Below are 13,329 nucleotides of genomic sequence, written 5' to 3' on the forward strand. Positions count from 1 at the left end.
AAGACCATATGGCACACTAGATCAACTAGTCAAAAACTGAGCTAAGACCAAGCTAACTCTGCAATGGTAAAGTATGGCATTGTTTCATATTTATATAACGTTTATAATGGTGTCATTATTAACGTCATATTTTCATAGGATGGGGGTGTTCCCCCGCAATCGGTGCATAGTTAGCTTAGACGGACACTGTCACGAAATAAATAGGTTCACCTATTCGATTTTGAAGTTTCACTAAAACTACAGTTAAATTTTATCCTTTTCTAACAAAGTCAAATGGCAATATAACGGATTATGATTTGCTTGTTAGATTTGACAGACTTTTAACAATAACACAATATTTACTGTTTTTTTTCTGTACTACTGAAGATCTTGATCACCGAAATAACGATGTAAAATATAAAAGTCAATCAATATATTAATGGAAATCACTCATAACATAAAATTATTGTTCGATTTTTTTACATCAATATAATGCTTCCTGTTATTACCGAGCGGTGTCAAAAGCTAAATACCGCATTTTAACTTTTAACCTCCACATAGCAACAAAATGCATTTAAAAACAATCCAAGTCAAAGTGCCCGTATAAGGTGCATTCACCTCCCGAATACACGTGTCACCGCCACAATAACATTAACAGCCTAACTGCATAAATACTGCAACTAAAAATGCACCCTAATTGTACTTTAATTAGAGTTCACTTTCGTTTCGCTTGATTGATAAAAGTTTGTAAGTAGCCGGTAAAAATGGAATGCTGATACTGTATTTAAAATTATACCGTAACGTTACGCAATAGAATCCAGTTTTAAATAAGCGTATTGCAGAATGGTTTGAATGCATTAGAAAAAGTACTGTATACGGCGATAATTAAAGTTTATTTTTGAATAATGGCCGTTTTTAAGTGTTCGAAATATGAATTGTGTTCATGTTCAATATGGAAAGAGTGATTTATTTGAAAATAGGTCGTATTGCTTGTTCTTAAAATTGGATTTTGAATGATTTAGATCGAGGGTTGAGATGTTTATTTATTTGTTTTATAAATGAGTGCAGCGTACATGACATTTTCGATACGAAGCATTTTTCCTTCACTGTTATGAAGTTATGATCAAATACATAGGTATCTATAAAATTTTGGGCAAAGGAATTTGTTTTAAGTATACCGTTTTTAATTAGATGTATGTATCCGGCTATCTACAAGGAGATATGACTTGTCTTTCATACTAATATTTCCAAAACAAGGAAAAAAATAGTGATTGCAGTGATTGTTACTCTTTCCTTTATGGTACAATGACTATGAGTTTCAGAGGTCAATTTATTTTTTATCTTTTTTAAATGGGTAGTGTAGTGTCAAAATAATTAAACACGCAAACAATTTGCTTACATTTATGTAATAACCGATTCAAAATACCTTTACTTAGTGAACATTTCTGTAAAATAGATTTTGAGGCACTAGAGAAGGCGTCTATATTTCCGTGTTCTTATAGCCCGGCAACCTTCAAATCAAGAGTGAACAGGCACCTTCTGGGCGAGCTCGCTCCATCGTAGGCCACGTCTACGCCTCGGCTAGTCTGGGCCATACGTAAGCCCATTCATAATTTAAAAAAAAGGCACATTTTTTACCTGCAAAATTTGGTATTTAAAACATGCATAGTGGTCCAACACCTAGTATCTAAACATAGTCAAAAATATTTAAACCCCATTTATTTTCAAATACGTGTGGTTAACGTTATACGTGGGGTTAAGTGTTAAAATATGCAAAGTGGTGCAATACTAAGAAAATGTAGTCAGAAATGTACAAAGGTGTGTCATTTCGACCCAAATTTTTGGACAATTAACACAGTTTTCGAACAAAGAAAAAAAATCGACTAATTGCGGAAAATTATTGATTATTGGGGGCACAAACATTTAAAGTCGATTGGGAACAAAAGATATCGTAAGTGTAAATAAGTTTATTTGGGGCGTTACGTCAAAATAGCCAACTTGTACTTGTGGCTAAAAGGGTTTGGTTAATTTAGTTAAATGCACTCTGTAACTGGTTAGAGTAGGTAGGAGTTAGACAGAAAAGGACATTTTCCTATACCCAAAGGTGGTCTGGAAGAGATCGCTCTTAAGCGATAAGACCGCCTGTTGCTACCTCTATTGTCTTTGTTTATGTTATTGTACATTTATTGTAAACTACGTGTATGTGAGGTGTGCAATAAAGAGTATTGTATTACAGTACAATGTATTGTATTTTTTATATGTGACGTTCCACGGGAAAAGGTACCTTATGAGGGTTTCTAGTTTCGGAGATATGAAATGTTTTGTAAAGAGGTGAAAAAATGCTCAAATTTTTTTTATTGTGTGATCTGAAACCTTAATGTGTAACGTTTGTTTACCAGTTTTTATTTTTGTTATAAGTTAGTTATAAGCCTAGTAATGTCGTCTCAGAGTTTAGTACAAAAGGTACTTTATGGAAAAAAGATTGAAAATTCCCAAAAAAACTAGTCAATACGGGAAAAGAAGTTTGGTAGAGAACTGTATTAGCATTCCGCAAAACTAATTTGATAATTTCAGTTCTGGTTGGGGCGCCTAGCAAATATTATAACCGTACATCGACCGACATTACAAATCCAAGTAGCCTGCTATTATACCAAAGTTACTCTCGTCAAGTCTTTCTTAACTAGAATAATCTTCATTTGGTTTGGCCGCATGCAATAAATCAGCCATTGGTTTGCTGACAAATGCCAATACCCGACGCATTACCTTATGGAATATCTGAGGTCATTGAACCTCAATGCCGCTTGTCTTCAATGGCAACCAAAATATATTATTGATAAGAAATAGACGATTTATACCATCTTTACCCCAAAATATTATTAGTTTATCCTAACTGTTCCATCATCATCATGCCTCATCATGTAACTTAACCACAAGGTACCTTTTCATTACATACAAATTATTGGTCTTTTTAAAGATTATTATGACGAAGAACCAATTAAATTAGTGGCAGTTTAATGTAAATTAATATTTTCTATTCATAAAAGGTAAACTTCAATGTGATTGATGTTTTGAAGTGATGTATTATTAGATTTATTTCCATAAGGTACCTTTTCGTAAATGTATGGAGCAAATACTGTTATTGTTATGTAAGTTTAGAGTGGCATAAGGGGTTAAATATAGTATTTAGTTGGGGTTTTAGGATTTATTTCATTTGAGTGACAGAATTTCTTTCATATGTGCTCAGAAAAATTGATTGTGTGTTACATTAAAAGTAAAAATTTTCAATTTTCTGATTTTATATGAAAAAGTTAGAAAATACATTTTCTTTCACCCCTAAATCGGTATTGTTTTTTGCTTAAACTGTCTCTCAGTGTCGTTTTCTAATAGATAAAATTTAAATCTTGAGAGCTCATTGCAATCAATCGTGAAAATGAAATAAAACTTTATTTTCAAGAGATTGGTTAGTATACACATAAATCAGTCGATATCAAAGGTTTCTATTTGCATTACAGAACAAGTCGCAACATTTTTTTAATCTCAGATATATAAGCTATTATTATTTGTAGTCAACTATGTAACTGACTTCAGGAACATAGTTTTTTAGGCGGCTAAACTTAAAACTTCGCTATCGTAAAGTTGCTCAATTGACAACATTATTTTCAAAAAATCATATCTCTGTAACTACGCAACTTAGGAGGTTGATCTTTTGTGTTATCGATAGCTTATTTATTGTAAATTACTGGGGTATGCATAACTCCATACCCGCCATAAGGTACCTTTGACCGTGGGACGTCACATATAATATTATAAAAAAAAACTATTACATCGCATCATAAAAAATATAAAAGTACTAAATTGTATCGATGCATTTTTACTTTTAATTAGTATACTATGTATGTAATATTATTTTTCTTTATAACAAAGAAAATATCGTAATCAAGAACTTTATTCGTCATCACCATCAGCAGTTATTGCGTTGAATTGTTTTATTTTTTACCAGGGATTGTTTAATCAATAAAATCAATATCAGACGTCAATACCACATGTGGACCTCATTAATGACGATAATACTAAAATATAATATTTTTTTCTTTTCATAAACACAACAATATATTTTAAAAGAAATACAAACATAGCCTGCCGTTACTAAAATAACTATTTTTGTCTAAAAACCGTTATTCAATGCCGACATGATTTAACGTCTCACCAACATAACAAATTTGGCCATCCCGTCCTAAGGGCTAGTCACCAAATCCGGAGTAGGCGAAGGGGCGACGGCCGTACGGCGACGGAGAGTCTGAAAACCCAGACGACGAACTAGCACAGCCTAGCTTGAACTTCAAATAGGTTTTTAGGACTAGGTTTTTGGCAGTACAAAAGTTTTGGGTCACAAAAAGGTTTATAGTTGTAACTTCTTATCGTTTTGTTCATATGAACTGATGAAAGGATAAAAATGATGAATTGACTTGTGCTGGAAAAACCTTTTAGGTTAAGTAAATTTTAGGCTTAACAAAGCGATAGACTTTTCATATGTTTGAAAAATATTATTACTTTAATACGACTAAATTCTTCTTCCCTTCTGTCATCATTTCTTTTTCAAACCTTTTCAACCATGATCAGTAAGGCTAAGTCACCATACCTGTCACTTTTTAGCAAGTACGTAAGTGTGAAAGTGACGCATGACATGACAAGTGATAAAAATGCGACCATGATAGCGCCGCAGGACATATTAATGTAGATAGGGCAAGGTAAGCAAGAATTTCATTAATCTCAGGGTATACTAACCCCATTCGTTTACACCATTTTTGTCGTCTCTGTCAGTGGCGATACAAGGTGTCTAAACATGTCAAAGTGGTATTTCAAGACAAAACATACTTAATTGGCATAATTGCACATCAAAGTATTTTAGTATAACTCTTTTTTATATGTCTTGCCAGTAGTTTATTTGGGTTTAGAACTTAAAATATAAACTGTCAAAATTACGATGTGCAAAAGTAGACTAGTTTTGACATTTTTTCTCAGTCTCTTGCTGACCGCCAATGCTGTAAAGGGTTTGAAACGCCGGGATGTATATTAAAAAGATTCATTATATGCAATATAATCCGTTTGCATAGTTTTATTACATCGCGGTAACTCTGAGACCGAGCTTTGTTCGGAAAACATAAAAACTCAAAAATGCGCGTTTTCCCAGAGATAAGACCTAGCTAGAACAATTTTTCGCCCCCAAAAGCCCCCATATAGCAAGTTTCTGAGAACCGTTTCTGAGATCGTCGAAATATGTATATATAAATAAATAAATATTACAAGAACTGCTCGTAAAGGCATAAGATATATATATCAGTCTCGTATATATCTACCTGTTGATAACTAGAGAACTTTGGATTTATCAATATGGTCAATTAGTACGTGCTTTATTCATAGTCCCATATTATCATATACATATGTGTATGTATGTCTGCGATATGGACTTCAAATAGTTTTACTGATATTAATATTTGGTTAATAGTCTTCAATAGCTAGTGTATTACATATACATATACCTATATGTAATATATCAATTCAATTAACAGTAGGAAGCAATTTATTTAATGTAATAGAGATTAATATGACATACAGTCCAATTCGAACGTACACTGATATCAGAATGACATATAAATGATGCCATTAATATATTGTGCATTTCGCTTGTACTTGTCCGTACATGTATTGGAGCGAGCGAGACATAGCTAAATGACATTCTGATGTCGGCGTACGTTCAAATTGAGCGTAAAGAGACATACCATCATTTCTTTTAAATTCTAGATTTAATAAAAAGTGCTTATTTAATTATTTATATGTTAGCGTCAGCAAATGGTAAAAAAAAAACATTAAATATTATCGATTTGATTTGATCAGTTCACTAATAACTCAAACAATATATGTCATAATTGTTTCAAAATAAGAAAGTATAACCAAGTCATAAACCTATCTATTTATAACTCCGACTACATTTTAATCGATTTAACAATAACGCATGATAACATCATACAAAATATAAATGTGACAAAATTATCAAATCCCTTAAATATAGGACTGACCCTTAAGGCCTTAACCCAAAGGATCTGCATTTGCAGTGCATTTTGCAAAAACACGATCACTATAAGAGGTTCCAAAAGTTATCACGTACTAGGGGCTCGATTCGAACTTTAAGGTACTTCAATTAATAGATCTAGAAACGATATGGATTAAATATTCAGGGTCAAATGTGACGTTTCTTCAAACAAAAACATCACTTTTGACACTGGCACATCTAATCGATATCGTTTCTAGATCTATTCATTGCCGTATCTCAAAGTTCTAATCGGGCAGTAGCTTGAACTGAACGTGAATAAATAGATCAGCGTATGTATGTGTGTGTTTATATATACATATACATACGCTTCATCATCATCATCATCATCATCATTTCAGCCTATATACGTCCCACTGCTGAGCACAGGCCTCCTCTCATGCGCGAGAGGGCTTGGGCTATAGTCCCCACGCTAGCCCAATGCGGATTGGGGACTTCACATACACCTTTGAATCTCTTCGCAGATATATGCAGGTTTCCTCACGATGTTTTCCTTCACCGAAAAGCTAGTGGTAAATATCAAATGATATTTCGTACATAAGTTCCGAAAAACTCATTGGTACGAGCCAGGATTTGAACCCGCCACCTCCGGATTGAAAGTCAGACGTCATATCCACTCGGCTACCACTGCTTCTACTACATACGCTTATGTGTGTTTAAAGGGATAGTGGATCAATCTTCACCTCTTAATTTTAGGGGTTAATGACCTTGATATTGCTCTATAGTATATATTATTGTATGTATGTAGTTTATTAGAACAGTGAACTTTGGACTAATCTTCATCTGTTTTAAGAGGTCAATGACCTTGATATTGTAGAAATCAGGTCTAAACCGCGGTTTGTCGGTTTACTTAGCTAAATATATTTATAGATTGGGTCTATTACCTGAACAACGAATCTTCAAATAAATCTTAATTAACTACGTAATTTAGTATACTTAATCAATATTTTTATGCATTTATGCAGTGCAAATTTTATTTTTATTGATTTTTTAAGCAATGTACAGGTTGTCAAAGTGTTGGCATAACGCAGGTAACACTCTGGAGTTGGAGGCGTCCGTAGGCTACGGTGACCGCTTACTATCAGGCGAGCCGTATGCTACAGCAACCAACGTAATAAAACAATAAAAAATAATTAAAAAAATAACTGCATGAATAACCCTTCCTGATTGCGTCCCAGTTGCAGTTAATAACCACGACCAAGCTAACTTTGCACAGACTTTTCAATACCTAAAAAATTTATAAAGGTGTCAAATATTTTATAATACATATGTGGTCATATGATATGACCACATATGTATTATAAAATAGTTTAGCACTTCCACACGTATATTAGATGGATTTAACATACCTACTTATAATGTAAATAATTATAAATAATGAAGACAAGGAAAAAACTATTTAGTGATAACTTAAGTAAAAAAAATACCGTTTGTGGTTACAGTATAGTGCAACGGACCACCGCAACCACAGCGTTCACCACCCACGATATGCCACTTCATTCTTACGAAGTCTTTCGGCATTTATAGATACTCGTTTTAAAGTTAACAAATCACTCATTCACATGAATGAGTGGGTACATTACATACCTATTGCTATGAATGGAATGGAAATTAAGTAAATTCGTAGAATAGGTGAAAATCCCGTATTGTAGGTCAAAGGCCAATGAACTTTTGAAAATACATATATTACAATTATTATATTGATCTAATAAGGCTCTGGTTTAATTTAGTGAAGGACTCTTCAAGAAATTGACTGAAAACTTTACATAGTCGATTATTAATGTGATGTCCTTGGAGTCTCCAGGGTCCATATACTATGTTGATCTCTTACAGACCTTACGTGCAATTGTTTTTTTTTTTCAATTTAATGATGGCAAAAAAACTGACGTTGCAATTAAAACATGCCCAAATTAAAAAAAAACATACCTCGTATAGAATTAGCAGCTTTCTTATCCATAAACATGGTGTTCATGGAGGATCCGAACATCCCGTCGCTGCTTCCCGGAGGGGGGGAGGTGCTGTCAGCCACAGAGCCTGAGATATCCTGCATCCCCATCCCCATCTGGTTATGCATCACATCCGTATGGGGTTCTCGTTTCAGCTGCATCCCCTGTGGCAGGGATGTGTGCAGCATAGTGGTTGCTGACGAATGGCCTCCATGCTGATCAGGAGGCCATTGCGATCCAAAAAGCTCGTGGAACTGGTTATTATTCATTTTTGAAAAAAAGGGTTTTTGTCTAGGGTTCAGGTTATCTTCGACCACTGTGCGAATCGCATTCGCATTATTCTACTATCACTGTGTTTGGTGTTTCTCTTATTGATGGTTTTTTCGACTTTGTCGGATAAGGCAACTTTTTTTTTATTTCTACCATATGATTATGGCACGATGGTTCAACTTGGTTGTATTAAGCACCAGTTAACTGATATATATAATGTTCCGGCTAAAAATGGTAAAGTTCCTTTTTGCAAAGTTTATTTCGGGTATTAACTTCTTGAATAGCAACAAGTTTTTTGGCATTTTGTCTCCGTGGTGATGTTTTAAAAATCACTTTCCCTTCAAAACATATAAGGCACTGTTTTTTATTGTTCACACTTGTTCCCGTATACTATGTTATCCTTAAACACTGAATCTGTAAAGAAAGACAGAACGGAAAGAAGGATTTATATCTTTAAAGTTACGGAAAAAATGCCAATTTGGAAACGATTTTAAATAACCTCGGTTACTTAAAATCAGGAACACACTTTTGTAAATCCAGTTTGGTCACTCCACTGTCACTTTGTAAAAATATACGTTCACCTCACTAGTGTAGAAGAAAAAATTTGTACGTTAATTTTTGTACTATATGTAGTGCACAACTCGGTGTCCCGATGGCGACTGGCTGCCCGCGCGACGCTCCGATCGTGACTGACGCACTGTCGAATCTTCAAAGGCTACGAAAAAAAAATTCATCCGAATATTCCGGCTAGCTCATAGTTATAGTTCAACGTCCAGGCAGTTACAAAAATCCGCGTAAAACAGCCTTATTAAGAAGAAAAAAGCCACGTACCCGGTGCTGGTGGTAAAGAACGTTCGATTTTCAAAATTCGAAATGGAAAAATCTTAGTTTTAATTGTAATTAAGAAGCAAAATGACTGGCCGGTATGACTCGCTATGTGGGTGTGTGCGTGACGACGTAATCTATACGCGCGGCGCGCACACCGCGCCGCTCAGGGCGTTGAACCGAGGACCCAAACAAAGTAGATTTCGGTGAAAAGTTGTTGAACCCTAGGAACGTTCGAACCGCGATTTTTGGCAAACGTTCGATTTTCGAATTTCGTTTTTAATCAACGGTTTTTCTATTGTACGTGATATTGTCGGTGTGTTAAGAGGTCAGTGACCCCGGAAAATGCGTTCGTGTGCTCGTTTTGTTTTATTAGTCATTTTGTTTTTATTTTGCAATTAATGTTTATTGGGAATTTTAATTGCTCTTTCCTATACTTAACGTACTTACCTGTAGAAGGTATAAGAAAAACATTGTGCCCTTCGTCAATTTAGTTTTAGAATTTATATGTCAAAATTCAAACATGGAACGTTAAGTGTAACAGTTAGACCAAGATAACTCTGCAACGATTTTGATAGTACACGCAGCACAAGTGTTATGTTAAACGTCAAACTTCTATGACATTATTATGACGTATAAATAACACTTGCACTGCGTGTGCTATCATAATCGTTGCAGACTTATCTTGGTCTAACTATACCTACATTTGATTCAGCCAAGACCTAAATATCGACCGGCCGACTAACCGGCTGTCCTGGGTTCGATTCCCCGGTCGTGACAAAAAGTTTTTAAAACTGTGATGTAAGTCTGATATAGTGCCAGATAGGGTTATTGGTCAGTAACTGGACACTGTTAGAAATTGGCCACCCTAAACTAAAAATGAATTATATTCATTCGAACAGAATTCCTTTTAGTATGAGGCGGCTATTTATTGAAAAATTATTTTACATAATTAAGATTATTTGCTTTGATTAGTTATGATTGTTTTTTTTGTATCCAAAATGATATTTACTTATATAGAGGTTAACTCTTCATCATTATACAAATAAAAAAAAAATTACTTTGTAAATATAAAAAAAAGTGTTGATTTGACTCCAACACTGAAACGTCATCCAAATAGCTGTCCAAAAACTTTTGTACTGCACCTTGTAAAATACGTCAAAATATCTCGCGATCCAATACCACGTGGTCACATTAATGACTATCACTTGTATTTTAATGTCATCGACCCCGGGGTACAGCTGAAAACTTTTGGAACATCCCATCAAAAATACTCCCAAAATATCTCGTGACCACGTGGTCTAATGACTCATTAAGCACTTATGACCTTCTTATGGTGTTTTTAATGTCTTTGACCCTAAAAGGTGATTGGACTGGGGTGCAAGGACGTTCAAATTGTGGGTGACTGACTTTTTGTGGGGTTATGTTATGAAATGTTGCGAAATGGTGACCAACGGCCCGATGCGAACTTTTAGATACGTCAATTAATAGATCTAGAAACGATATAGATTAGAAGATGTTTCTTCAAACAAAAACGTCACTTTTAAAACTAACGCATCTAATCCATATCGTTTCTAGGTCTATTAATTGACGTATCTTAAAGTTCGAATCAGGCAGCGACATCTTATAGAGCGATTTTAGTGAGTTTTTAGTCGAAGACCTGTCCAGCCTAGTGGGTAGTGAGACTGTGGGCCCGATTCGGATTTTGAAATATAGACATATATTAGACATCTTTTAGACATCACAAAGATACTATAACGATATGTTTAAGATCTAACCTGTCAAATTTGACATTTGCGTGATTCTGGAGATACTCTTGAACGATTTCCACAGGATATGACTTAGAGATCCAATTCACATCTAATAGATATCTTACTCTATCTAACGTAAAAGTGACATTGGTTGCCCGAATTGCACTGCAAAAGAGAACTAGTTGATATCTAAACTATAACGTATCTAGAATGGATCTAGTACGTGTCGTCTCTTGTGAATATCTTGAAGTTCGAATACGGCAGTCTGTATGTATGTATGTATTTATTTATTTAATCTTTATTGCACATAAGGAAATACACTGTACAAAAGGCGAACTTAATGCCATAAGGCATTCTCTACCAGTCAACCTTAAGGCAAAGCAGATAAGTTGTAGGCGGTGCAAAAACACATGTATGTATGTATGTTCGCGATAAACTCGAAAACTACGGGTTTTCATGCGGTTTTCACCTATCAATAGAGTCTTGAGGAGGGTTTAGATATATAATTTGTTACAACCCGTGCGAAGCCGCCGGCTACCGCGAAGACCGAAAATCGCAAATTGCGGGGATCTTTCTCTTTTACTCCAACGAAGGCGTAATTAGAGTGACAGAGAAAAATCCCCGCAATTTGCGAATTTCGATTTTCGCGGTTATAGCCCGGGGGGTCGCTACTGTCGCTAGTTTATAATATTAACAAGTAGGTAGTGGGAATAGAAAATAGTTATTTGTTTTACAAGGGGGCAAAGTTGTTGTTTAACCGCTCGTGCTAATATTGATACCCGAGCAAGCGAAAGATTCCATAATTGAACCACGAGCGTAGCGAGTGGTTCGAAAAATGGAATCTTGAGCGTTGCGAGGGTTTCAAAGCACGAGGGTTAAACAAAATTTGCCCCCGAGTGAAACACAAAATTTTTCACCACACCAACCCGAAGCACATATTAAATGTAAAATATCAAACAAAATCAAATCCAAATGAATGTTATTAATTATTTATCATCATTTAAAAGTCAATTCAACCAGGAAACATAAGAAAACAACTCAAAATTTGCATTTGATTACTTTGCCTCACATGTGGATAAAATGCAACTTTGCTATTCGTTTTTGAAGTGCAAAGTAATTCTTTCCGAGCTGGTGTGGTGAGCCTCACATGTGGATAAAATGCAACTTTGCTATTCGTTTTTGAAGTGCAAAGTTATTCTTTCCGAGCTGGTGTGGTGAAAAACCTTATATAATATAATTCCATTTCCGTTAAAAACATAATAACAGGGATCAATAGGTCGTTAGCTTAGAGCGAGAGGTCCGTGACGTCACGGGCGTCTCGCTCGCACGCAAGGTCGCCGCCCGGAGGGACAGAAGGGCGTAAGTGCCTGGGACAACCCTGTAGGCCTAAAATCGGGTTTAAAGATTATTCGAACCTACGGCGCGATTCGGAAAATGATTTAGAGATTCACTAGATATGAAATAGTAAAGATATGTGACGTTCCTCGGCAAAAGGTACCAATGGCGGCTGGCGCTCGTGCTATTATTAACGCCGCTCCAATATTCAGCCGAGGCAATGGTACCTTTTGCCGTGGAACGTCACATATCTTTACTATTTCATATCTAGTGAATCTATAATTCATTTCCCGAATTGCGCCGCTAGCCGCTTCCATACAATTCATTTCAAAACGATATACCTACCAGTGGCGGCGCGTCAAACATATCCAAAGGCAAGCCGGGGCTAGTTTGACTTACATATTTCCTTTACAACTCTGCTCAAACGTCCAAAAACAGGCAAGCCGGTGGGAATCGGCTTTTATGGACGCGCCGCCACTGATACCTACTGATACAGTCACCCGCAATAATATGTTACTCTTCGAAGTCCGCAAAAATATGTGACTCGCTCTTATAATGGCTCTACAAAATATCATCGTGTCAGATCAATGTTATTCAAAAATAAAAGGTCAATATACATACAATATTTTTAATAAAACACGCGTGTACAGTCAGCAGCAGAAGTTGCTAAGCGGGCCAGGTGTTCAAAATGATCTTGACGCTACTCTATTGATTAAGAACTTTAAGAGAATAAGAGCGTGTCAAGGTAATTTTGAACACTTCGCCCGCTTGGCAACTTCTGGTGCTGACTGTACCAAGAAATGTACTTTTTGATAAAATACTGTAAATACAACTGGTTGCCATGTAATGGCCGATATCTTTAAATCTGTACTATCTGTACTTTAAAATTGATAAAAATTGCATGTTTTATCAGTAAGAGTTCGTCGACTGCTAAATATGTTACGTGGGCCATACTGAAAGTTCCAGGATTCTGATATATGAGACGATTTATTTTTAGGGTTCCGTACCCAAAGGGTAAAACGGGACCCTATTACTAAGACTTCGCTGTCCGTCCGTCCGTCTGTCACCAGGCTGTATCTGACGAACCGTGATAGCTAGAGAGTTGAAATTTTCA

General features: G+C 35.6%; 1 protein-coding gene across 9 annotated transcripts in view; it reads right to left on the reverse strand.

Annotated features, from left to right (window-relative positions):
* Positions 1-13,329, reverse strand: part of LOC134677000 (probable nuclear hormone receptor HR3) — a 203,031-nt gene that overhangs the window by 41,033 nt on the left and 148,669 nt on the right. The window contains exon 1 of one of the 9 annotated variants that reach the window (XM_063535380.1): positions 8,015-8,996. The exons of 7 other annotated variants lie outside the window; for them this stretch is intronic. In XM_063535380.1, coding sequence (XP_063391450.1) covers positions 8,015-8,303 — 289 coding nt within the window. In that variant the 5' untranslated portion in view covers positions 8,304-8,996. Of the gene's footprint in view, positions 1-8,014; positions 8,997-13,329 lie in introns of those variants that run through there. One more of the 9 variants, XM_063535388.1, reaches the window with a different exon arrangement.

The sequence above is a fragment of the Cydia fagiglandana genome, chromosome 25 (genome assembly GCF_963556715.1).
Source record: "Cydia fagiglandana chromosome 25, ilCydFagi1.1, whole genome shotgun sequence".
Lineage (NCBI taxonomy): Eukaryota > Metazoa > Arthropoda > Insecta > Lepidoptera > Tortricidae > Cydia > Cydia fagiglandana.